This window comes from Aulostomus chinensis, chromosome 23, assembly GCF_037954235.1.
Source record: "Aulostomus chinensis isolate RoL2024-O1b breed Wild chromosome 23, RoL_Achi_v1.0, whole genome shotgun sequence".
NCBI classification, from domain to species: domain Eukaryota; kingdom Metazoa; phylum Chordata; class Actinopteri; order Syngnathiformes; family Aulostomidae; genus Aulostomus; species Aulostomus chinensis.
The window spans coordinates 22,928,164-22,953,736 of NC_141342.1; the positions used below are offsets into that span (position 1 = coordinate 22,928,164).

Genomic DNA, 25,573 nt, shown 5'->3' on the forward strand with positions numbered 1-25,573 from the left:
TGTGATCGAGTCTTTCCAATAGTCTAGAAATTTGATCAGAGATGTTTGTGACGATAAGATGCAAGTTAAAGGGTTAAAAAAACAGAGCTGTCGGTCTGGCCAATGATATCGCGGCACTCCTCTGACGTCAAGCTCCACACACCCGCCAGGATCAGAGAGTCACGTGATCATCAGAGTCTGTCAGAGCCGAGTTGGAGAGCGTCTGAAGGCTTGTACTTCTACTTCCTACACACTTTCCAACCGGATTTCACTCCTTATTACCGGCTTATTACCGGGTGTCCTCGTCCGCTGTTGAAACACGAGCAGAGAAAGTTGAAGATTCACACTCTAGTTTCTGACCGGAAAGACGACTCGGTAAAACTTAAGATGAGGTTTGTCCGGACGGCCATCAGCAGAGGTAACAAATAGTTCTCTCTCTCTCTCTCTCTCTCTCTCTCTCTCTCTCTCTCTCTCTCTCTCTCTCTCTCTCTCTCACACACACACACACACACACACACACACACACACACACACACACACACACACACACACAGACACTGCCTGTAATATTTTGTTAAAGCGCCATAAACACGTCATGCGACCTTCAGGATCAATGAGCTTCTTTCACAAACAGATCAGCAATTGAAGGTTGAACTAAAAACACAAATTCCTTTGATATCAACAATGACCTGTGTGTGTCTGTCTGTGTGTGCACGCAGATATAATGTGGTGTGTTCTGGTGGGTATGTTGGTGCTGGCCCGTCTCAGTCAGGGACACAACACCGGGTCATCGGTGCTGAGACGACTGTCTGACCTGCCGACTGTCCAGCAACGACCAGGAGCCTCGCAAGAGACGCTGGACCCTGAAGTACACATGAACATGGTGAGTTTGATGCCGATTATTGTGACAGTATGATATCAAACATATCAGTGTGACAGTAGCATGTTATCAAACATCAGTGTTACAATAGCATGTTATCAAACATCAGTGTTACAATAGCATGTTATCAAACATGTGAGTGTGACAGTAGCATGATATCAAACATGTGTGTGACAGTAGCATGATATTAGACATGTGAGTGGGACAGTAGCATGATATCAAACATGTCAGTGTGACAGTAGCATGATATAAATCATGTGAGTGTGACAGTAGCATGATAGCAAACATGTCAGTGTGACAGTAGCATGATATAAATCATGTGAGTGTGACAGTAGCATGTTATCAAACATGTGAATGTGACAGTAGCATGTTATCAAACATGTGAGTGTGACAGTAGCATGATATCCAACATGTGAGTGTGACAGTAGCATGATATAAATCATGTGAGTGTGACAGTGGCATGATATCAAACATGTGAGTGTGACAGTAGCATGATAGCAAACACGTCAGTGTGACAGTAGCATGATATCAAACATGTGAGTGTGACAGTGGCATGATATCAAACATGTCAGTGTGACAGTAGCATGATAGCAAACATGTCAGTGTGACAGTAGCATGATATCAAACATGTGAGTGTGACAGTAGCATGATATAAATCATGTGAGTGTGACAGTAGCATGTTATCAAACATGTGAGTGTGACAGTGGCATGATATCAAACATGTGAGTGTGACAGTAGCATGATAGCAAACATGTCAGTGTGACAGTAGCATGATATCAAACATGTGAGTGTGACAGTGGCATGATATCAAACATGTGAGTGTGACAGTAGCATGATAGCAAACATGTCAGTGTGACAGTAGCATGATATCAAACATGTGAGTGTGACAGTAGCATGTTATCAAACATGTGAGTGTGACAGGAGCATGATATCCAACATGTCAGTGTGACAGTAGCATGATATCAAACATGTGAGTGTGACAGTGGCATGATATCAAACATGTGAGTGTGACAGTAGCATGATATCAAACATGTGAATGTGACAGTAGCATGATATCCAACATGTCAGTGTGACAGTAGCATGTTATCAAACATGTGAGTGTGACAGTAGCATGATATCCAACATGTCAGTGTGACAGTAGCATGATATCAAACATGTGAGTGTGACAGTGGCATGATATCAAACATGTGAGTGTGACAGTAGCATGATATCAAACATGTGAGTGTGACAGTAGCATGTCATCAAACATGTGAGTGTGACAGTAGCATGATATCCAACATGTCAGTGTGACAGTAGCATGATATCAAACATGTGAGTGTGACAGTGGCATGATATCAAACATGTGAGTGTGACAGTAGCATGATAGCAAACATGTCAGTGTGACAGTAGCATGATATCAAACATGTGAATGTGACAGTAGCATGTTATCAAACATGTGAGTGTGACAGTAGCATGATATCCAACATGTGAGTGTGACAGTAGCATGTTATCAAACATGTGAGTGTGACAGTAGCATGATATAAATCATGTGAGTGTGACAGTGGCATGATATCAAACATGTGAGTGTGACAGTAGCATGATAGCAAACATGTCAGTGTGACAGTAGCATGATATCAAACATGTGAGTGTGACAGTGGCATGATATCAAACATGTGAGTGTGACAGTAGCATGATAGCAAACATGTCAGTGTGACAGTAGCATGATATCAAACATGTGAGTGTGACAGTGGCATGATATCAAACATGTGAGTGTGACAGTAGCATGATAGCAAACATGTCAGTGTGACAGTAGCATGATATCAAACATGTGAGTGTGACAGTAGCATGATATAAATCATGTGAGTGTGACAGTAGCATGATAGCAAACGTGAGTGTGACAGTAGCATGATATAAATCATGTGAGTGTGACAGTAGCATGATAGCAAACATGTGAGTGTGACAGTAGCATGATAGCAAACATGTCAGTGTGACAGTAGCATGATAGCAGACATGTCAGTGTGGCAGTGGCATGATAGCAAACATGTCAGTGTGACAGTAGCATGATAGCAAACATGTCAGTGTGACAGTAGCATGATGTCAAACATGTCAGTGTGACAGTAGTATGATATCAAACATGTCAGTGTGACAGTAGCATGTTATCAAACATGTAAACATAACATCTCTGTTGAACTTCATTCAACAACTACATAAATTACACACGTCTGTCATTTGGCAGGGCTATTTTATGTGAAAGATAATAAAATATTATTTTACATAAAAAATATATGTATTATATTATGTTATGTTAATAACATTTGCTTGCTCAACTGGTACAAGACGTAGCATTCGTAAATGAACCGATCACACAGATAACATAATATCAGGCTAAACTCAGTAATTCAAGAGAGCCAAAGCTAAAAAAAGCTACCATAGCATGATTATTTGAGAGCACCTGTCAGACATTTCACTTCCTTGTTTATGTTTCTTCCTATGAGTTGCAATGCTAATGTTGCTAGCAGCAGTCAGCCATGCCTCAGAGAGCTGACCATTTTAGCTTAACGACAGGAAGTGACAGGAAGTCAGTGGTCCCCAGGAGTGATGGTTTACCTGCAAGTTTTCAGACAGAAATCATTTGGAGGTGGGGTTACCCAGCGGAGGAACATGAGGTGGTGACAGAGGACGGATACATCCTGATGGTCGTCAGGATCCCAGCTGGGCTCAAACCAACACCAGGTGAGACCAGACAGCAGCGCTGCCACAGCAAAATATCTCTTAGGCAGAAGTGGGGCTCCAATTGTGGAAAATGGGGTTAAATCTATGCCTGGGATCTCATCTGGTTGAGACACTGAAGATCATAAGATCTCAAGTTAAAAAATAACAGGAAGTCGCTCATCACTTCCTGATTTTACCAGCTGAACTTTACTCTGAAGGCTTCATGTGACTCTGGTTTAGTCATGACTCATCAGAGTGAATCCTGCGAGCGTGTTAAAGGTCAGGGGTGTGGTGTTTGCGCTGCTGCAGGTCCCAGACCGGTGGTGTACCTCCAACATGGCCTCTTGGCTGCCGGTAGCAATTGGATCACCAACCCACCCAACGCCAGCTTGGGCTATGTGCTAGCTGATGCCGGCTATGACGTCTGGCTGGGCAACAGCCGAGGAAACACCTGGTCCCGGAAACACCAAACGCTGCGGCCCGACCAGGATGATTTTTGGAAGTTCAGGTACGCTCATATTATGGGATGTTAGTGGTGCAATAGTGATGGGATGATGAACACTGACCTGCCGGGTTGTTTTTCTGGTTTAGCCATGACGAGATGGCTCTAAAGGACCTCCCTGCTGTTGTGGACCATATCCTGAAGGTGACAGGACAAGAACAGATCTACTACGTCGGACACTCGCAGGGAACAACCATAGGTAGTGCACACGTACATGCACGCACACGCGCGTGCACACACACACACATACATACATACATACACACACACACACACACACACACACACACACACACACCATCATGGCTGCTGTTGCTTGTTGCCGGCATGTTTTGTCGTAGCTCCGCCACCTTATCAGAGGTGAGGCAGTTCCACACAAGTTTATGATACAGAATTAAATTTGAAGGTTTTTAATACCTCATTACTTCCACACAGTACTACCTCAGTACTGTCATAATACAGCCGTCTCCACTTTGAATTTGTCCTCAGTCAGTGTTGTGTTTAGTTGCTGCAACCTTCACCTTGATGGTGTCACATGAGAGCTGTGTTTTTTTTTGTCCTATTACCCAGCATTCATGGCGTTCTCCAAGCTGCCAGAGCTGGCCAGTAAGATCAAGATGTTTGTGGGTCTGGCGCCAGTTGCCACGGTGGCCTTTACGAGCAGCCCCATGACAAAACTCTCAATCCTGCCTGACTTCCTGGTCTGGGTGAGACCAGCTGACATGTCACATGACCAATCTGAACTGATGAACTGATTGACATATACTGATGAATATGGTGTCCCTCAGGACCTGTTCGGGAGGCGGGACTTCCTGCCCCAGAGTTACATGATCGAGTGGTTTGCTGAGCATGTGTGTACCAAACACAGCGCGCTGTGCGGAAACCTGTTCTTCATCCTGTGTGGCTTTGACGAGGGGAACCTCAACATGGTGCAGAACCTCGGGTTCCTCCCCGATTTATTTATACAAAGATGTTTACTGTCTAATGGAAACGATGAATCTGTAGAGGTTTAATCAGCCTGTCAATCTGTCAGACTCGGACACCAGTTTACACGACCCACTGTCCTGCCGGGACGTCCGTTCAAAACATGCTGCATTGGGCCCAGGTAACACACACACACACACACACACACACACACACACACACACACACATACAAAATCACAACAAAAACACAAAAACAGTAAATATTTTAGTTTTCTGAGTGCCGTTGCTGCATTTCAGGCCGTCCACACGGGGAAGCTGATGGCGTTTGACTTTGGGGCAACAGGAAACATGAAGCACTACAACCAGGTGGGGCGTTCAGGCTTTGTGGGAACATTCACTGTCAGTCGGACCAAAACTAACAGCTGATGGGTGTTTGCTTCCTGTGCCACCATCAGTCCACGCCCCCTCAGTACCATGTCCAGGACATGAAGGTTCCCACTGCTCTGTTCTCAGGGGGACAGGACACACTGGCGGACCCCAAAGACATGGCCATCCTCCTCACTCAGGTCAGTGGCCCTCACAGGTCAAAGGTCACTGGAACCAGCCAGATCTCTAAGCTTTTCAAAATGGCAGCATCTGGTAGCCATGAGAAGAGGTGCAGCCTAACACCCAGCTGATGGTGATGATGATGGTGATGATGATGGTGATGATGGTGATGATGATGATGATGATGATGATGATGATGGTGATGATAATGATGGTGATGATGATGATGATGGTGGTGATGATGATGGTGATGGTGATGATGGTGATGATGGTGATGATGATGATGATGATGGTGGTGATGATGGTGATGATGGTGATGATGATGATGATGATGGTGATGGTGATGATGATGATGGTGATGATGATGGTGATGGTGATGGTGATGATGATGATGGTGATGATGATGATGATGATGATGGTGGTGATGATGATGGTGATGGTGATGATGGTGATGGTGGTGATGATGATGGTGATGATGATGGTGATGATGATGGTGATGGTGATGGTGATGATGATGATGGTGATGATGATGATGATGATGATGGTGGTGATGATGATGGTGATGGTGATGATGATGATGGTGATGATGATGATGATGATGATGGTGGTGATGATGATGGTGATGATGGTGATGGTGATGATGATGATGGTGATGATGATGGTGATGATGATGGTGATGATGATGGTGATGGTGATGATGGTGATGATGATGATGATGATGGTGATGATGATGGTGATGATGATGGTGATGGTGATGGTGATGATGATGATGATGGTGATGATGGTGGTGATGGTGATGATGATGATGATGATGATGATGATGGTGATGATGATGGTGATGGTGATGGTGATGATGATGATGATGGTGATGATGGTGGTGATGGTGATGATGATGATGATGATGGTGATGATGATGGTGATGATGATGGTGATGGTGATGGTGATGATGATGATGATGGTGATGATGGTGGTGATGGTGATGATGATGATGATGATGGTGATGATGATGATGATGATGGTGATGATGATGGTGATGGTGATGGTGATGATGATGATGATGGTGATGATGGTGGTGATGGTGATGATGATGATGATGATGGTGATGATGATGGTTCTTACAGTTTTTCTCGATTGTTTACACACATTTTCGTACCTCATACTCTCAGAACTCTACACACAAATCACACACACACACACACACACTGGGTAAAACCCCTCAATTCTCCTGCAAAATGAAACTTTGCATTCAAAACAGTGTTATTTCTTGTCAAAATTGTATTTTGTTGTCAAACGCCGCCCCGCGTGAGCAGACATTTAGAATTTGAACTCTGAAGAATGGAAACTTTTCTTCTCCGTTCATCATCATGATTTAGGCCTTTTTGTGTTCAGTGTCACTGTCACTACAGACAGTACTTACACAAGTGAGTGGTACAATATTTGAGAATATTATTTTTATGATGGGCGGCCCAGTGCAGCAGTGGTCCTCCCTGTGGCCCCCAGCAAGAAGGTTGTGGGTGGAGCCCCGGCTGCAGCACGGGGTCTTTCTGGGTGAGTCTCCATGTTCTCCCTGTTCCTGCTGGGTTCTCTCTGGTACTCCAGCTTCCTCCACAGTCCAAAGACATCAAGAGGGACCAGGTTAATCCAGACTCTAAATTGACCGTAGGCGTGGCTGGGAGAGCCAATGGTTGTCTGTCTCTATGTGTTGTTGGTGTTGATGAATACATTATATTTTTCCCGCTGTAACAATGTCGACAGTGTTCATCCCAACCAACACAAGGGTGCACATACAGAACAACAGAAGTATTTCCTGTGCACAGTTACAGTACAAAGACACAGACTAAACCTGTGCTGCCCCCCTTCTTCTGGGAGTCTGGCCACAGCACCTCACCCACATCACCAGCTCTGTGTTCCCTGGCCAAGCAGAGGGGAAACGTTGCCTTGCGTGGCGAATCCAGCCATGGCGAGCATCAGCTGCCACATCCCCACATGCGTCGTCCATAGCTTAGAGAAGCCGTGTGTGCATCTGTGGAGATGTAGCAGTCATACACTTTCCATCTCCAGGCAGAAAAAAAAACGTCCTCATAGGACTGAGGTTGATCACATGGTCAACCAAAGTGGCTCGACTCTCACCAGGGTCTAGACCAGGGGTGTCCAAACTGGTCCAGTAAGGGCCGGTGTGACTGCAGGTTTTCATTCCACCCGAGCAAAAGTAACACCTGATTCTACTTAACTCAACTAAGCTGCGTCCTCACAGCTCATTGGTTGAATCAGGGGTTGCTTTTGCTCGGGTGGAATGAAAACCTGCAGCCACAGCGGCCCTTACTGGACCAGTTTGGACACCCCTGGTCTAGGGTCCTTGGCCTTCCTCGACCTCCCCGTCCTCCTCCTCTTACTCCCTCTCCTCTGGCTCCGCCTCTTTTTCCATTGTTGGCATCCATTGCTCCAACACAGAGGAGCTCCCCTGTTGCTTTGATGCTAAGCTGTGATCGCTAGTTGGAACCCTGTGACAGGTGTTTGTCCGTGTGATGAGTGGTGAGCAGAGCAGGGCATCAGCTAGAACCTTGAATGACAGCGTGGTCTCCTTCATGAAAACATGTTGTGGTCGTTGTGTCTCAAGTACATGTATTTATGTGTACACAATTGAGAAAAACTGGAAAACAACATAGAGCTGAACTGTCACATGACTCCTGTTAAATTTGGTTAAAGTCATGTGACTTGAGATTTCTGTCTAAAGATCTCAGTTAATCACATGAGCGTGTGTTTGTGTGCGTGTGTGTGCACATGCAGGTGTCTAACCTGATCTTCCATCAGCACATTGATCACTATGAACATCTGGACTTCATCTGGGGTCTTGACGCTCCTCAGCTGATGTTTCCCTCCATCCTGAAGCTGCTGCAGGAAAACCACTAGAGGGCGCCGGCTAGCAAGCATGTCTGTGTGTTCCTGGTCATGTGATGGAAGCAGGTGGCTCTACAGGTCCCACTGAGGAATGCAACTGAATCAGCTTCATCCTGCTGTACTGATGCCCGAATGTTGCTGACATACTTCAACTGTCTAACTCTCATGTCTGCATAGCAAGTATGGAGCTACAATTAGCGTAGCATCTAGAAGACCAGGCCAGCTTCTCCCCACTAATCTAACAGCTTCTTATTTCCTGAAGGGACATGAGTACTGTCTTGCTGTACTGCAGCTACTCCAGAAACTCTGCTAATATTAGCATTGCTAACATTATTATGCAAGTTTTAGCACCACAAAATTTGATAAATTTCATTTAATTAATCAGATTAGATTGAATTTACTTGAGGCAGAGCCTGAGCTCCTGACAGCGTTTCCAGAATGATCTCTGCTGCTTACTTTAATGTCTGATTTTAAATGTGTTATTAAAGTGACCAATGAACACCTGTTTGTTGCTGTTTTATTTACCAGCCTTCATGTATCAAGGGTGAAATGATGTTTTTATTCATAGAACTACAGAACATATGGTAGGGTACTACTCTTTGTGTTTGTTTAAGACTGACATGATGTTTTGATGAGCTCCCTCTTGATTGTGTTAATGACAGAATGACGCTAACCTAGCCTAGTCTTGCCTAGTTTAGCATCACTATGATAGCTAGTGTAGTGTGTGCACATGAACGGCCATGTAAGCTGTTTGGTGTTATAGGTTAGCTACATCTCAGCTGGGAGAAGAGGTACAACATGGATGGATGGTTAGCTCCATGTAGCGAATGGGTGCTATAGTGGAAAGGTTTCACTCTAATATTTGATTTTCCATCATCCATCCCTCCATCATCCATCCCTCCATGTTCTCCCTCTTCTCCTGTTGAGGGTGGTGGGGGTGGAGCCTATCCCAGCAGCCTTCCCCCTGGACAGGTCACCAGTCCATCGCAGGGCCAACACAGAGAGACAGACAACCATTGGCTCTCCCAGCCACGCCTACGGTCAATTTAGAGTCTGGATTAACCTGGTCCCTCTTGATGTCTTTGGACTGTGGAGGAAGCTGGAGTACCAGAGAGAACCCAGCAGGAACAGGGAGAACATGGAGACTCACCCAGAAAGACCCCGTGCTGCAGCCGGGGCTCCACCCACAACCTTCTTGATGGGGGCCACAGGGAGGACCACTGCTCCACCCACAACCTTCTTGCTGGGGGCCACAGGGAGGACCACTGCTCCACCCACAACCTTCTTGCTGGGGGGCCACAGGGAGGACCACTGCTCCACCGGGCCACCCTTTGATTTTACAGTGAGAGATTATTTTTTGTTAAAGAAAACTCAGCATGAGTCACTGACAGGTATGTTGTCTCCAATCATCCAATGCAGTTACAACTACAGACTTCATTATAAATGCAATGCGGGTGTTCAATATTTCTGTCAGTAAGATCATCCTGACACACAGGACAGTGTGTCCATAGAGTTCCATACAAATGTTTATTAACACAAACACATTGACATTAACGCAGTTCAAATGGAAGCCTAGTGAGCTGCTGCTAAAGAGAAACAAACCCCCTCCAATGATTGTGTTGATTGACAGAAAAAAAGAAATACAACAAGGACACGTGTGAGCAGCAATTAGCACTGATGCTATTTTTGACATCTGGTTACGTCCACCTGGTTGCGTGGTGTGTCGCTGCAATAGGTTACAGTTATACTTTAAATTTCCTCCTGGTTGATGTGGGGACACCTGTGGTCACTGCTGGTAACTGCAGCTGCCATACAACTGGTAGAAGTTGACTTTGTGTTGAGGTCATCACTAGAGGAGGGAGATTCCGTTCCTTTTGCGGATTCGAGTCCTTCTGGGTCACAGATCCGGGTCACAACGAGTCTTTTCAGTCACTTGAGTCAGTGTCACCAAGAGCATCATCCTAGACACAGGCCAAATGCCCGCTTACGTCACTCGCCCCGAAGAGCAGGGGACTCGTCGATGAGAGCAACACAGGACTGGGACTGAACTTGGGCAGAAGCGAAGGGCTTTGCTTTCATGTTTTATTTTGTATTGAATCAAAGAAAGACTACGTCATGTTGTGCTCCAGCCCCCCCCCCCCCCCCCCCCCCCGCATTCGTTTTACAAGCGCGATCGTTTCATTTCATGACACTGACGAGAGCACACAGTCTTCCTGCGTTCATCTGGAAGTGAAAAGCTGCTGAATTTGTAGCTGCAGTCGGAATTCTAGAATTTCTCACGAGGACCAACCCACCCTCCCATCATCAACACAACTGAGTTGTTTTGTGCTGCCGAAAGTTCCGCTGCTCAGTCGAATCTGCTGTTTCTTGCCATTCAAGGAAATTCCACTGATCCGCTCAGGTTTTGTGAGTCCGAGTCTGCTGTTTAGGAAGTTCCTCTGACCCATTTGGGTTTTGTGAGTCCGAGTCTGCTGTTTAGGAAGTTCCTCTGACCCATTTGGGTTTGTGAGTCCGAGTCTGCTACCGCGGAAGGGTGACGGATCCCCTTGGATCAGTGGGTCTGGGTCATCCATAGAGGAAGTGCCACTGATCCACTTGGGTTTTTGAGTCCGAGCCTGCTATTACGGAAGTGCTAGGTGCAGGACGATCTGGATCTGTGAGTGACAGCTGTTTCTGGACTTGCAAATACTGGCAGCTCGGCTACTCGCTAAAAGCTGGACAGATGGTAGATCTACTATAACGAGAATGGACAGGTTATAAGGAAAGCTACTGACGCCATTTGTTAATGTAGCCTAGTGGCAGCAGCAGGGGAAGGACGAAAAGGATCCAGGTGAACGGAGACGACAGACGCGCCGGTTAGTTAAAGAGTCTGAGTGAAAGATCCGAGTTAGTCCGAGTCCACCCGCTTCTAGTCGTCACAGCAAATGCAGAGTTTGTGTATGAAGCACTGGACGCCATTGGTCATGAGAGACATGTCCACAGTCCATTTTCTGACACCAGGTCAATTTTAGGTGCTACAGAGAATCATGGAGACTGACCAGCAGGTGTCACCACGTCAACCAGGAGGAAATCTGAAGGACTCTGAAGCTTTTATATTTGGTCACATGTTTCTGTCCATTAGCCGTCACTGCGTCTTCCTCAGCAGCCTTACAATCTTGTGGAAGTTCAGTCGGATGGCAATGTCCAGCGGTGTCTCCCCATCCTGTAAAACAAGGCATGGGAAGGTTCAATCCCCTGGACTGGTCAGGTGACAGCAAGTTCAGTCATTCATACGTACATTGTTCTTGATGTCGGTGTCCGCATTCGTGTCCAGTAGCAGAGGAACCAGCTGGTGACTCTTCCTCAGACAGAGGTAATGGAGAGCTGTGTTTCCCTTCTGCACACAAATATGTCGTCATGGTTACAACCTTGGTTTGGTCCAATCACATTCCACCCTTCATCGGATGGGGACGCCAGACTCCCAGTGCATGTGCATCCTCCCACATTTCAAACTCAATGCAAAATTAACATTGTCAAACAAAACAAATTCAAAATGAAGCCATAAATCTCTTGAATGTAATTTAATATTTTAGTGGCCAAGCTGAACTTCCTGTAGTCCAGCTGACCAGAGCTCCAGACAGGAAATTAGCATTTTCACATTTGTTCGCTTGTTGCCATAGGGACAGGCCTAACCAATGATGAAGTCATACTTTGTCAAGTTTGTAGAGCTGTGATGATGTCATAACCCAGACGCTACAGCTGTGATCTGCACTTAACGCAACAATTCACTCTGCATCGACAGCTAAACGTGAGTGGGTTCTACCTACGTAGTCAACAGCGTTGACATTCACGCTGCTGTTCAGCACTTCCTGCATCAGAGCCACATTCTGCCGCTGTTTCTGTAACTACAACACACAGACACACACAAACATGACATCATGGTGGCGGACAACCCGTTGGCTGAGCGCGTTCTGGCACGTGGGAGTTTGTACCATAAGGAAGTATCCGAGCAGCAGAATGGGCATCAGGATGAGGATCATCAGGTGGTCCAGCAGGGAGAACGACCTCTTGGCGGCGTAGTGGAGACAGGTCCTCTGCTTCTGATGGACAGAAGGACATTAGGCCATCAATCGCTGTTCACATTCACAACTGACGTGATGACATAACCAGCTAAAGCACCTTATTGGTCAGGTGAACGTCCGCCCCGCTCTCCAGCAGGTACCGCACCACAGTGGGTTTGCCACGGCGACAGGCAGCTATGAGGGGCGTGTCCCCAGTGTGTTCTGCCCGTATGTTGAGACTGTCTGGGTCCGTCTTCAGGATGTTGTACAGCTGGCGGATGTCTCCGTCATACGCTGACTGACAAGCCGGCTGGAAAGATGGAACTTGTTACTAAGGCACTGTCTGCTATGCAAGGCTAACAATGCTAGCTGTTCACAGTCTGTGCTATGCTAAGCTCACATTACAACCCATTTATTGTCTGTTCTATGCTAGGCTAATTTTGCCTCCTGCCTCTAGCCAGTGCCATGCTAGGCTAACATTAACATTCCAAATAAACCAGCTTGATGTTATGGTTTCTCAAACACACGCACACACACACACACACACACACACACACACACACACACACACACAGAAACAAAAAACACAAACACAAACACATCTGTGTGTGGACTCTCAGGATCACTGCATAAACTGAGTCAACTTTATGAACAACGACAAAGCTAACAGTCCTCAGTCATTGTAGGATTCCAAAGTTTCAACTGTTTCCTGCAGCTGAGGGAGGAGGTGTCATTGTTTGACCTCTTCAGATGAAAATCATTAAACCTGTTATGCAAAAATTCTGTGGCAGGGTTCAAGAAAACACAGGTGAAAGTGTCCGAGGAGACTGGAGAAACCAGAGAAACAAGAGAAACCAGAGTGGAGCAGTTGGCTTGGTGCGGAAGCAGAAAGCAGGAATTGTAGAGAGAACCTGGGAGGGTTTCAGGGTAGCATTCTTGTTTCCACATGTTTGTCTGATCACTTCCAGCTGCCAGCAGCACAACTCGTCCACGTAAAACACACCCAGGATTGAAGAATATTGTTTATTATTTCATCCGTTTGGAATATGAAACATCAGATATTTGAAAAGTTCTGAATAAATATGTTTGACACTTTAGAGACACTGGCATTTTTATTATAAAGCTCCTTAAACTTTTAATTTGATCATCTGAATTGTTGATTAATTGGTTCATTATTAGGTAATAGCCTGTATATTCTAAGTACGCTAAAAGACAAGCTTCTGTCCACATGCACTGATGTCATGGGACATCTAAAGGTCAGAGGTCATGTCTACATCCATGTTGAGTTTTATGACAGTTGCATTTACATTACAAAGGAACATGAAGGGATTTCTCGTAACGTCTCAGAGTTACGAGGCTGAACAGAACCATTGGGAGTCCCTGAATGCATCATGTTCACACAGGTGACTGTCAGAACCATTCAGTGTCAAAGCAGGTGAACTCATTCTCCACACATGAAACAGGGAGAGAGAAAGAGAGACAGACAGACAAAGAGAGGGAGAGGGAGAGAGAGAGCGAGAAAGACAGAGAGAGAGAGCGAGAAAGACAGAGAGACAGCGTGTTTTCATGCGTCACAGCTGCTGAACTCAAACCCACCTGCCAGTGACAGGAAGTGGACGTGATGTCACATTAAAAGTCATAAATTGATCGATGGCATCAATCAGAGAGATCAGGGACGTTCTTACCTCAGAGTAGACCAGCCCCATGTCTGCCAGCAGGAACACACCTGGACACGTCAACACGCCACCAACAAGCAACACTTCCAGGCCCTCCTGTCAAAATAAAAGAAGTTTCGCTAAATTCACCATAACTACCGATCGCTTTCCAATCATTTTTTTGTGTTTTTTTGCAAATCATTAAAAATCCTTTTGCAGCAAAAGGCACAACCTGGAAACCGTTTGATTAATTTCATCTTATACTTCAACATTCGATTTTGCGTCATAATTCTGTAAATCTTCTTCAGAAGCTCTGAATGTCCTCTTCGTCCTCCGTCCTTCAGCTGTTTATCACATTTGGTTTTTGTGAGATTTGTTTCACATTTTGATCAAACGAAATTTTCATGTTCTTATTCTCCTAGAGATCAAATCTCCAATGTTTGACACGCTTGGATGTGAGAGAATGGCGTTCTTCCACAGGAAGTGAAGCACGAGACCAGTGGGGGGGGGGGGGGGGCTGAGGACAACTAAATATCATGTTTATAATGAAAGAAAATCTCCATCCATCGTCGTCTTCCGCTTATTCCTTACTAGTAAGGGTCACGGGGGGGTGGAGCCTATCCCAGCATCTACGGGCGAGAGGCGGGGTTCACCCTGGACAGGTCGCCAGTCCATCGCAGGGCCAACACACAGAGACGAACAACCATTCACACTCACAATCACACCTACGGTCAATTTAGAGAATCAATCAGCCTCGTCCCCTCTTGATGTCTTTGGACTGTGGAGGAAGCTGGAGTACCAGAGAGAACCCAGCAGGAACAGGGAGAACATGGAGACTCACACAGAAAGACCCCGTGCTGCAGCCGGGGCTCCACCCACAACCTTCTTGATGGGGGGCCACAGGGAGGACCACTGCTCCACCGTGCAGCCCGAAAGAAAATCTCATTTCCAATAATTTTCTTCTATTTTAGTGAAAACTGTCAGGTCACATGTCTGAAGCTGTAAAAGTGTCTTGGAGCCCCAGGAGCTCCGCTAGCTTAGCTTTACCGGTGAGCATTTTGTTCACCAGTCGGCATTCAGGGGTGACCAGGCCTGCATCTTGCGGGCTCACTCTGAGGACACGCGTGACTCATAGAGACATCATGTATGTAGCTCACTGTATTCAGCTGTACAGTCAGACAGGGTAACACCAGTTAGCTAGCTGGCTAATCTATAGTGGTATCATAGCAATACTTCTGATGAATGCCAAGACTTCTAGCCAATCAGAAGCAGAGTAAGCCTTCCCAGGATGTAGCCTGGGAGGAAAACCGGTTGGCGGCAACCCAGTTACATCATCTCACACGCCCCTCCCCTTTACTCTAAGAGCCCCCGCAGTCATTCATTCATCCTCCCACAAGTGGAGAAACAAGATCAACACTCACAAAATGTATCATTATAGTTCCCGTCAAATCTGTCAGAGTGACACGTCACTCTTTTCCCCTCCGTCTTTGGCGGCAGCAGTGCGCATGTGCAGCGCGGACCCGTCCCCTCCGGTCCGAGTGAGACCTCTGTCACGTTCAGGATCTTCTCCTCCATCTCCGTCGGTTTGTTTGAAGCTTCAGCAGCTTTCAGCCATTTTATCACGAGCTTTCGCCTCTTGGGTCGGTTTTCATGACGGAACCGGTTCCGAGTTCAGTCTCAGAATCCAGTCCAGTCTCGGTGTGAAGGTGGAGGCTGTGACCCGGGTTTTAGTGCCGCTCTCGGCTGCACATGTAAGCGGGGATGCGCTCAACTGGCGGACTCGAGAGCAACCAGAACCAGGTTCGTTCCGCGGGACCGACGGTCCGGGATCCATCTCTGCTGGCTGTAGTGGAACCAGCCGATCGTTTCCTGTCCGACTGGCTCTGATTCATTCCGCCCAAACTCAGATCGAAGACTTTGATTGTTGTAGATCGTTCACCAGAACCCTCAACCCTCGCGCGCATGACGAAGACGGAACTTTCCTGTCAAAAATGGGATTCGTATTGAATCGACTTGATTGATTATTGGTTGGAGGGTCCCTTGAGTTAATTCAGCAGTTGATAGATGTTCTATAACACAGGTTCCTGGACTGATGCTGTGGGGGGGATGTCACGTTCTTATGTTCTCTTATTCTTTATCATGAAAGAGGACGAGACGTAAATCCCGGAAACGTCCCGGGACACTTGGGTGAGAAGTTGCTCAGACACATGAAACAGCTGCATCAACAGGATGTGATTATTATTGTTATTGATTAGTTGATTGATCATCTCATCTGTAGACTGTTTGATGAGCAGAACAAAATCAAGTCGTCATAAAACCGGTTCAAATCTCTTTCTGTCATTCATCGAAGACGCTTCTGTCTGATTGGCTGGAACCTGAGATCATGAACCGAAAGAGGTCAAAGGTCATGAGCAGGACAAATGTTGAGCAGTAAGACGTGAGTGTGGCGGTTATGAAGACGATTGATAGTGGAGCTGCAGCCTCTTCGTCAATATTGATGATCGATCAGTGAGATGCTGAACGTAACATTAACTCTGACTCCCAGGATGCATTTCACCACCGCCACGCCAGCCAATAGTGTGCCGAGGATCATGGGTATCAGAGTCCTTAAACCCAAGAATCTGATGTCCAGTCACCATGGCCTTCAGTGTCCGAGGTCCTGGTGCTGCTCCTTGATCTGGACTCAGGCTTCTGGTCTCGCCAGCCTTGTTGCACCTGTTGCCATGGTGACATCATCAGTGTGGGTGGAGCAGATGGCATAGATGGCAGCCTGAATCAGCCCTCTGGACCCAGTGAGGAGTGGGAGGTCCGTCGTTGTGTGTGTCGCTGAAGTAGATGAGTCACTGGACACTGTGTTACTGGTTGCTATGGCAACCACGGACCCAAATGGGGGATAAGCAGACACTTAGCATAGCTGCCGCGCAAACTGTTTCACACTGGAAGTTGACTTGAATGAACCATTTGGTGTTTGTTTGTGTCTCTGCTGCAGTGAAGCATCATGGGAGGTGGCAGATGGATGAGACGGCCTTGGGCTGACCTGTGACACACACACACACACACACACACACACACACACACACACACACACACACACACACACGATGGAGCGAGGCTTCAGCTTGAATACGCTGGTGAGTGAGTGAGTGAGTGTGTGTGTGTGTGTGTGTGTGTGTGTGTGTGTGTGTGTGTGTGTGTGTGTGTGTGTTCCTTTCACAATAAAGACTTCAGATTGTCATATTTGATCACAGCTATGTCCTCCTGCTGACAGGAAGTCTGGGCGGGGTTTGGGGTCTGGTCAAGTTAAACTTGGAAGCCTGATTTAGCTTCTGACATCATAGTTACACTATGACCTGCATGTTACCCATGAGGCTTTGCTCTCCACTTTATTCCTTAACGTCCGTTAAGTGTGTCGTGTAAATCCGAATCAGTCGAATGACAAAAACAGGAGATGTTTACTCCGTCCATCCTCTTAATTTCTTGATCTCCACATTGGGTCTGTCCTCCGCGGGACACCGCCCCTCTTCGGTCCTCGCCATCGTCTCCACACTGCAGCTCTGTTCTCAGAACAAATGCTACATTCAGGCCCCTGCAGTCGGCTGCTGAACCAGCTGTAGGAAGTGGGATGATGATGGCGATGATGAAGACGTCCTCGTCTTCCGGTGTCCCAGGAAGCAGTTTGAGATCAGGAGTTTAACTGGAACGCCTCAACGTCATCTTGCGTCTGCTGATGACCCGACACCAGCACTCGGAGTCACAGTCACCTGTGTTGCTACGCAGAAGAAGCTGGCGGCTGAACCCGACTACACGGATGTGTCGCTGTCGGCGGCGGAACGAGTGCGAGCGCTAGGGAAGATGGGCTACAGCGTAGAGATCAATGAGGACATTGCACCCCGGCGCTACTTCCGCTCCGGTGTGGAGATGGAGCGCATGGCGGCGGTCTACCTGGAGGAGGGCAGCCTGGAGAACGCTTACGTGCTCTACACCAAGTTCATCACGTGAGACAACTGCTGACATCGCTGATGATGACATCACTGATCAGTGATGTCATCATCAGCAGTTGGAATTTGAACTGATGTGTTGTCGTCCAAAAAAAATCAATCATCCCAATGTTTAACTTGTGTGTGTGTGTGTGTGTGTGTGTGTGTGTGTGTGTGTGTGTGTGTGTGTGTGTGTGTGTTTTCAGGCTGTTTGTAGAGAAGCTACCATCTCACAGAGACTACCAGCAGTGCAGCATTCCAGAGAAGCAGCTCATCATGAAGGTGACCCCCATGCAGCCTCACCTGAGAGAACAGACCCTCCTGACCCTCCCAGACTGATCCTGAGGTCCCAGACTCACCCTGACCCTCCTAGACTCACCCTGACCCTCCCAGACTGATCCTGAGGTCCCAGACTCACCCTGACCCTCCTAGACTCACCCTGACCCTCCCAGACTCACCCTGACCCTCCCAGACTCACCCTGACCCTCCCAGACTCACCCTGACCCTCCTAGACTGATCCTGAGGTCCCAGACTCACCCTGACCCTCCTTGACTCACCCTGACCCTCCCAGACTGATCCTGAGGTCCCAGAACAATCCTGACCTTCCTAAACTAAACAGTTTACCTTGGCTGAGCCTCAAATGGCTGCAGTTACCAGTTTAGCCCAATGGGGGGCAACACTGTGTAAAATTACATTCTATGGTCTGTTTTTCTAGAAACTTCAGGAGGTGGCATTTCCACGCAAAGACGAGTTGAGAAAACGTCTTCAGGAGAAGTTCAGCCGGGAGCACACAGAGTACCTGCAAGCTCAGGTGAGCTGTGTGCTCTCACAACACTTTGACATCTTCATCTTTTGATGGCAGTGATTGACAGGTTTGTAAGAATCGTCAGAAAAACCTGTTTGGTGCATTATGGGTAGAATGTTAGAACAGGACGTACCAGGTGACATGTATGTCATGTGTGATGCAACACAATTACTGTATGTAACACATGTAATGGCACCTGTCATCATGAGCGACCTGCTCCCCTCAGAGCCAGGCTGTGGTGGCGGATGGGTGTGGCCAGCTGCAGCGCCTCTCGCTATTGGATGAGGACAGGAGGCGAGTCCTGCTGCTGGAGGAAGAGAAGCAGCGCGTCGCCACCCTGCGACGCATGCAGATTGAATCTGAGCAGTTCCGCTACTTTGAGGACCAGCTGAAGCTTCAGGAACTGGCCAGTAAGAGAGGAGAGGAGGCGGAGCCAAAGGTAATGCATAATGCAGCTCGGGCTGCTGTAAGTAGGGGCGTAAAGACTTGTTTTAGCAACGATTCGACTCGTTCCATGATTCGAAGTCACCGTACGATTCAAGGGTGATCTTGGTTCTTGTAGAACGATCGGATCCAAAGCGATTCAGTGACGTTTTAGCCAACAGTTCTACCAGTGGGACTGTGAGCACAGCTGGATGCAGCTGGACCGTGGGAATATGAACCCATACGTGCATGTAGTGGATGAATGGTGACTCCCCTAGTTGCTAGTTATTAACTAGCACTGCTGCTAGTCCTGCTAGTACTGAGGTTAGCACTGCTTAGCACTTAGTACTAGTTATTACTGCAGCAAATGATTGACACACGGATCACTTACGAGTGTTTCAGTCTACAAATCTACTGTGACGTCATATCATTGTCAGTCTCAGCAACCTCTGGTTGCCGTGGTAACATCTGCTGATGTCCTTCCACACGCGTCCATGTGAGCTGCAGAACTACAACTGTAGCTGTCAACCCTCCAGAAAAAACTCTGCTCCACCTGGAGCTGCTGGAGAGGAAACCAAGGTGGTTCTGGTTCTGGCTTCAGTTCTGGTCCAATCTTTGATGAACAGAACCCAGATTCACCTTTGCTAGGACAGCAATCATGGAGGTTTGTGGGAGCTGTTCTACCAAACCAGAGGCTCAAGTACATCTGATGATGGTGCTGATTGGTTGTTGGGGTGAACAGCTGAGTGGGGCGTCACTGTCAGAGCTGCTGCATCAAGGAATTGTGGGACGGCATCGTCTCCTCTCCTGGCAGGAAGACGCTCCGGTGTATCGATGCTAACAGAGGAGATAACGGAGGAAGCTGGAGCTCCGTCCTGAGAGTTCCAGAAAGTTCCAGCACCTCCCATCATGGCTGCCACAGACATACTTCCAGATCACATGACTCAGACAGCTCCTTCCCAAACTGAATCCACTATTTGAACTCAGGCTCTGAGCATCACCATGAGCACGGATTGGCAAGACTGCCTGAGGGACATGAAACCCTGGATGTCCTCTCACTACTGAACTCAGATCAAACTGAGGTCATCGTGTTTGGACCTGAACACCTCAGGGACACCTCTCTAACCAGATCACTCCTCTAGATGGCATCTCCCCTCCCCTCCCCTCCCCTCCCCTCCCCTCCTCTCCTCTCCTCTCCTCCCCTCTCCTCCCCTCTCCTCCCCTCCTCCAGACCAGCCGTCTCACCACAAACTGCAGAGACTCATTTTCATCATGTATTCCTCAGGTGGAGTTCAAAGTGCCTGAGGTGACGGACGGCTCCTGTCTGTCTCAACAGCCAAATAGAGATGGCGTACGTTCGCAGGGGGCAGATCCTGACAGGAGCAGACCGCCGCCTCCAATCAGCCAACCAGCAGCCACACTGGCGAGTGTCCGAAGTGAGTATGAGGTTCATTGATCAGAGGTTTGATCAGTCGTTAATCTGCTATTAGTCAGATTGACACCTTCCAGCTTTTAGTGTTCGTATTTGCCTGGATTGTGTTTACGTCATGTAAAGCTCTGAGGTCATCACGCACCATCATGGAAGGCATTTCAGTGACACGCCACCTCTGAGGACATTTGGCGTGCCATGTCTACGCATCCTGATTTTGCACATCCATAGACTTCCATTGTGAAGAAACGTTGTGTCATGCACCTGCGCAGTGATGTCACTGGTGACACCTGTCTCCAACATGGCGGCAAAGTACAAATGTGATTTGTTTTGACAACCAAACAGCCCACCAAAGTGTGTTTCTGAAGACATTTTCTGTGAGAAGTAGACGATGCGGAAACGGTCCTCATTTATGACGTCATAGTTCGACCAAACCCTAACCAACCAGTCCCGTTGTACGAGTTTGTCTTCAGCAGAACTCAGACACAACGCTGAAGGATGGTCGGAGCTCCCGTCACGGCAGTGAACACACATTGCAGTGGAAAATCCAGTATCTCCTGATGGTTTTGACTGAGCTGTGTTTAAGGCCTGGTCAGGTTCTGGCACAAAGCGCCTTTGTTAGGCTCAGGAAAAGAAGAGGGTTGGGCGTAAAAACAGCCCCCAGCAGTAACGACAGGCCGAGGACTTTGCCTCAGTTCTCCTTCTGTCCTGTGGCTTCATTCTAACGTTTATTTTCACAGCAATGCTGACAACATGCTACCACATATCAGCTGTTAGTTTCTGCACGCAGCTAACAGACGTTAGCCTGCTAGCATACAGGCAGACGTCTCAGGTGACAGTCCTAGCAGGTCTGATGGTAGGTCTCAGAGCAGGTCGGAGGCTGTCCCAAACCACAACTGGCGTGAGTAGCGACCTACTTCTCAACCTAAATTCCAGCCTAAACACGCCCACATTGTAGGTCGGTTCAGGTGCATCCTACGGAGCAACCTATGGCCCACAATGCACCGCGGACTTCTTCTTCTTGCTCTAAAAACTTGTGGACCCTCAAGCCAAGTTAGCGCCACCAACAGTCTCCCATTCTGATGAACACCAACATTTATAGTCGTTGTTGATGACTAAAGGTGCGTTAATGTGCTTCATAATAGAGAATGAGTGAAAGGTGCTCAGAGTGGAGTGCAGTACCACAGTCAGGCCAGCAGGTGGGGCTTTCGTTGGTGCTGTCTACCTAATTGCGGTATCGGTGCTCTGCCAGCAGAGGTCGTGCTTCACCACCATCTTCTAGGGTGTCTGAACGGTGCCTCCATGTTTAGGTTGTAGCAGGAGGACGTAGGTTGCCACTTGGCAATTCGGACGCAGCCTCGGACAAGCCAAGTCTCCCTCTTCTTTTTGTTATTGTTAATGGTGGTTGTAGAGGCGTGTTACTGCCACCTGGTGGACTGGAGTCAGGGACTTCTCCTGTCACATCTTCCAATCATGAACAGCTCAGGTGGAACCCCTAGTGGTGGGAGGGTCTTCTTATGCTGGTAGCTAATGCGCTGGTGTGTGTCGGATGTGTGTGCAGCTCACCGGGTGGAGGGTCTGAGGCGGGTGGTCATCCCCAGAGACCTGACGTATCGTTTCCTGCAGCTGGCCGACTCCAACACTGCCAGAGGGATAGAGACCTGTGGCGTCCTCTGCGGACGACTGGTGAGACTGATGAAATGAGCATCCAGTGTCCCCTGTGGTGGGTTAGCAGGACTCAGTGTCTCATTGTTGAACCCTAATCACACTTGAGTGGAGAACAGTCTCCCTCTGGTGGCTCCCTCATGCTCTGCTGTCGCCACATTGTGACACAAAGAAATGAATAACAGCAAAAACCAGTGTCGCTCTCACTCACCTGTCCTCCTCTGCCTTGCTGTGTCTTCATGTCTCCCAGCAACAAAATGAGCTTGTCCTGACCCACGTCGTTATTCCAAAACAATCAGCTGGTCCAGATTTCTGCGACATGGAGAATGTGGAGGAACTGTTCAGTTTCCAGGACCAACAGAACCTGCTGACTCTGGGCTGGATCCATGTAGGTCACCTGACAAACGTTGTCATGATCCAGGTTCATGTCCTCCTCATGTCAGCGGTGTGTTGTGATCAAATCTTTGTAACTTAGTCAAGTCTGAGGTCCTCAAACCTCAACCACGTTGTGATGCAACAGTTCCAGCAGAGTCCTCAGCCAGGAAGCAGCCCTGGTGTTGATCTTTGACCTCCTGTCTCTCCTCAGACTCATCCCACTCAAACAGCGTTCCTGTCCAGTGTCGACCTCCACACTCATTGCTCCTACCAGCTGATGCTGCCGGAGGCCGTCGCCATTGTTTGTGCACCCAAACATAACGAGTGGGTAGAATACGCTGCGTGACATGTGACATGAGGAAGGAAGCATCGCACCAGGAACATTCTTTCACACGCTCGTGTGTTATAATGTGTTGTTGTTGTTGTTGTTGTTGTCCAGTTGTAATCGACATCCGACCAGCAAGGCTGGAGGTTGCATTCCCATGATGGAAGATGTAACGTGCTGTTGTCATGTCTGCGACGCTGTCGTATCATCACACGTTGATGATACCAGTGGAAGAGTTCATTCATTCCTTCATCCACGTTAGCATCAGCACGTCATCCTGATGTTGCGTTTCTGTCAGACTTCTCAAAATTAGTCATGTTGCCAGGAAGCTAACCGCTAGCATTTGCTCGCGCCAACAGTTACAGGTCCTTGTTCTGTTGTTCATCAGCACTGGCGTGTTCCGGCTCAGCGGTCCTGGGATGTCGGAGGTGTCCAGCTGCAGACTCAAAGGGTTCCATCCACATTCCAAGGAGCCCCCTCTCTTCACCGTGAGAACCCTCCTGTCCTCGTGCTTTCAGGAAGTGATGCTAGCAGCTTCCTCTTTCCAGTCCTGTGGCGGTGGAGGATGTCCAGTCACTCTGTAGATGCTCTTAACTGGTGTCTTGATCTCAGCAGATGGATGGTGAATCTGTGTCTCCGTCTCTCGTCCTCTCAGGTGTGTAAACACGTCCAGGTGAGGGACTCGAAGGTCAGCCTGCTGGACCTCAGGTGATTGACAAGTCATCCGTCTGTTTGATGTCAGCTGAAGAGGAAACTGTGAAGAGTGTGTGTGTGTGTGTGTGTGTGTGTGTGTGTGTGTGTGTGTGTGTGTGTGTGTGTGTGTGTGTGTCCTGACATGCAGAGACAGCGAGGGTGTTGTGGTCATTCTCAGACAGACATGACATCTTATTTGGGGGTTTGAGGGGACAAATGTGGGTCTGAAGGACTTCTAACAGGTTTGAGTTTGTGATTGTTTGGGATTCCAATCAGCTGCTCGATGTAAACAAGTTGTCCTACTTCAGTTTGAAGGGAAAGGTTTTGTCTTGTTGGACTCCAGGCAGCGACGGAGCGTCTGAATGGCGCCTCTACGTTTCAAGCCAAGGGCAACAAGCTTCCTCAGGCCAGTTTGAAACGCAGCAGGTGGCCTCATGACCTCACGGTGACCTCAGTGTCTCAGGAGATTCGACCTCTTTCATGATGTCACAGCATTATGGATGAAGATGTGTCATGATTTAGCCACGATTGCAGTGAAGAGAAGACTGTTGCCCCGAAAATTACTTAACATCAAAAGTTGACAAAATTTCAGATGACATCATCACCGCAATGTGCTGCTGGTGTGTGTGTGTGTGTGTTTTCTGCAGTTTTGTTAATAAAACCATGGCTGCTCCGAAGCAATGACTGTATTTTGTTTCTGTAACAGTGAGCCTGGTGTTGATGGTCTCTGGAGGGAAAATAATGAGAAAAGGTGCAGTGGTCACCGCGTCCACCTCCCGGCCAGCAGGTGGCTCCCTCCCTCCTGCACTACTTGAGTCTCCTGGTTACCAGGTGGACTCAACTAAACTCATGTGTTCAGGGGTGGAATCGCGGTAAGAAGACAGACAAGTCATGTGGTCCATCCAGTCACCATGGTGATGATGTCACACACTACAATAACAATATGAACCAGTGAAAGGCCAAAGTTGCTAACTTGAGCTTTTGCTATTGTTCTTTAGCAACCGTTAGCTTAGCTGTCCATCAGGAAGTGGCCCCCTCAGCAAGGCTGTCCAGCCCTTCTGGTCCTCCAGCTCAGACCAGTGTAGACCTGCTGAACCAGTACTGACCCTCATTGGTCCCACAGTATTTGAGACGCTAACAGAACGAAGCATCGCGTTTCTCCGACATTTCTCTGCTTAATCTGCACCTGCAGCTCCTGAGCTCCTGGTCGTTGACACACCTGGTACACCTGACACCAGCCTGCTGGCGCTGCTGGCCCAGAGACCCTCAACCGCTTGGCGTCTAGATATTAGCAACATTTGGACCCAATAACCATCCCTCCATCATCCTCCATTTCTCCATCTTCTCCCTCTCCTCCTGTTGAGGGTGGTGGGGGTGGAGCCTATCCCAGCAGCCTTCACCCTGGACAGGTCACCAGTCCATGGCAGGGCCAACACATAGAGACAGACAACCATTGGCTCTCCCAGTGACAGTGACGTGACGTGGCTCAAGTTAGCAACTTTGGCCTTTCACTGGTTCATATTGTTATTGTAGTGTGTGACATCATCACCATGGTGACTGGATGGACCACATGACTTGTCTGTCTTCTTACCGCGATTCCACCCCTGAACACATGAGTTTAGTTGTGTCCACCTGGTAACCAGGAGACTCAAGTAGTGCAGGAGGGAGGGAGCCACCTGCTGGCCAGGAGGTGGAACACGACCTGGTAAAGTGTCAGAAGTTGTGACATCACCATCAGAGAACCAGAACAATGATCAGAGAGTA

General features: G+C 47.9%; 3 protein-coding genes across 9 annotated transcripts; 2 read left to right on the top strand and 1 right to left on the bottom strand.

Moving 5' to 3' along the window:
• Positions 1-154: 154 nt before the first annotated feature.
• On the top strand, positions 155-8,921 carry lipf (lipase F, gastric type). 2 transcript variants are annotated; one of them, XM_086195569.1, is made up of 11 exons: positions 155-397; positions 699-862; positions 3,460-3,571; positions 3,860-4,058; positions 4,142-4,251; positions 4,623-4,759; positions 4,841-4,981; positions 5,086-5,157; positions 5,276-5,344; positions 5,434-5,544; positions 8,312-8,921. In XM_086195569.1, the coding sequence occupies exons 1-11, from the start codon at positions 367-369 to the stop codon at positions 8,432-8,434; spliced, it is 1,269 nt and encodes a 422-aa protein (XP_086051695.1). In that variant the 5' UTR covers positions 155-366; the 3' UTR covers positions 8,435-8,921. The 2 variants fall into 2 exon arrangements, with proteins under 2 accessions (XP_086051695.1, XP_086051696.1); XM_086195570.1 differs by having other exon boundaries at positions 8,414-8,921.
• Positions 8,922-10,563: 1,642 nt separating this feature from the next.
• ankrd22 (ankyrin repeat domain 22) lies at positions 10,564-14,198 on the bottom strand. Its single transcript, XM_086195147.1, has 6 exons — positions 14,148-14,198; positions 12,581-12,772; positions 12,394-12,501; positions 12,229-12,306; positions 11,700-11,798; positions 10,564-11,624 (listed from the first exon to the last, which is right to left on the bottom strand). Exons 1-6 carry the CDS (start codon positions 14,166-14,168, stop codon positions 11,547-11,549), a joined length of 576 nt encoding a protein of 191 aa, XP_086051273.1. The 5' UTR covers positions 14,169-14,198; the 3' UTR covers positions 10,564-11,546.
• A 1,441-nt stretch (positions 14,199-15,639) lies between these two features.
• stambpl1 (STAM binding protein-like 1) lies at positions 15,640-24,486 on the top strand. Of its 6 annotated transcripts, none has more exons than XM_086195899.1 (13): positions 15,640-15,917; positions 17,107-17,248; positions 17,895-18,112; positions 18,301-18,376; positions 18,810-18,905; positions 19,126-19,338; positions 20,659-20,758; positions 22,313-22,437; positions 22,667-22,804; positions 23,003-23,115; positions 23,505-23,604; positions 23,772-23,824; positions 24,153-24,486. In XM_086195899.1, the coding sequence occupies exons 2-13, from the start codon at positions 17,219-17,221 to the stop codon at positions 24,169-24,171; spliced, it is 1,281 nt and encodes a 426-aa protein (XP_086052025.1). In that variant the 5' UTR covers positions 15,640-15,917; positions 17,107-17,218; the 3' UTR covers positions 24,172-24,486. The 6 variants fall into 6 exon arrangements, with proteins under 6 accessions (XP_086052025.1, XP_086052024.1, XP_086052020.1 ...); XM_086195898.1 differs by having other exon boundaries at positions 15,641-15,917; positions 20,608-20,758; positions 23,476-23,604; XM_086195894.1 differs by having other exon boundaries at positions 15,641-15,917; positions 20,608-20,758.
• Positions 24,487-25,573: the final 1,087 nt, after the last annotated feature.

Excerpts from the sequence above, each read along its gene's own strand:
- lipf (XM_086195569.1), top strand. The coding sequence starts at position 367 with ATGAGGTTTGTCCGGACGGCCATCAGCAGAG. Across the intron at positions 398-698 it reads CCGGACGGCCATCAGCAGAG|ATATAATGTGGTGTGTTCTG; the intron begins GTAACAAATAGT and ends GTGTGCACGCAG. Across the intron at positions 863-3,459 it reads CTGAAGTACACATGAACATG|ACAGAAATCATTTGGAGGTG; the intron begins GTGAGTTTGATG and ends GCAAGTTTTCAG.
- ankrd22 (XM_086195147.1), bottom strand. The coding sequence starts at position 14,168 with ATGGGGCTGGTCTACTCTGAG. Across the intron at positions 12,502-12,580 it reads ACGTTCACCTGACCAATAAG|AAGCAGAGGACCTGTCTCCA; the intron begins GTGCTTTAGCTG and ends TCTGTCCATCAG. Across the intron at positions 11,799-12,228 it reads ATGTCAACGCTGTTGACTAC|AAGGGAAACACAGCTCTCCA; the intron begins GTAGGTAGAACC and ends ATTTGTGTGCAG.
- stambpl1 (XM_086195894.1), top strand. The coding sequence starts at position 17,219 with ATGGAGCGAGGCTTCAGCTTGAATACGCTG. Across the intron at positions 19,339-20,607 it reads GAGAGGAGGCGGAGCCAAAG|GTGGAGTTCAAAGTGCCTGA; the intron begins GTAATGCATAAT and ends TGTATTCCTCAG. Across the intron at positions 23,605-23,771 it reads AGGAGCCCCCTCTCTTCACC|GTGTGTAAACACGTCCAGGT; the intron begins GTGAGAACCCTC and ends TCGTCCTCTCAG.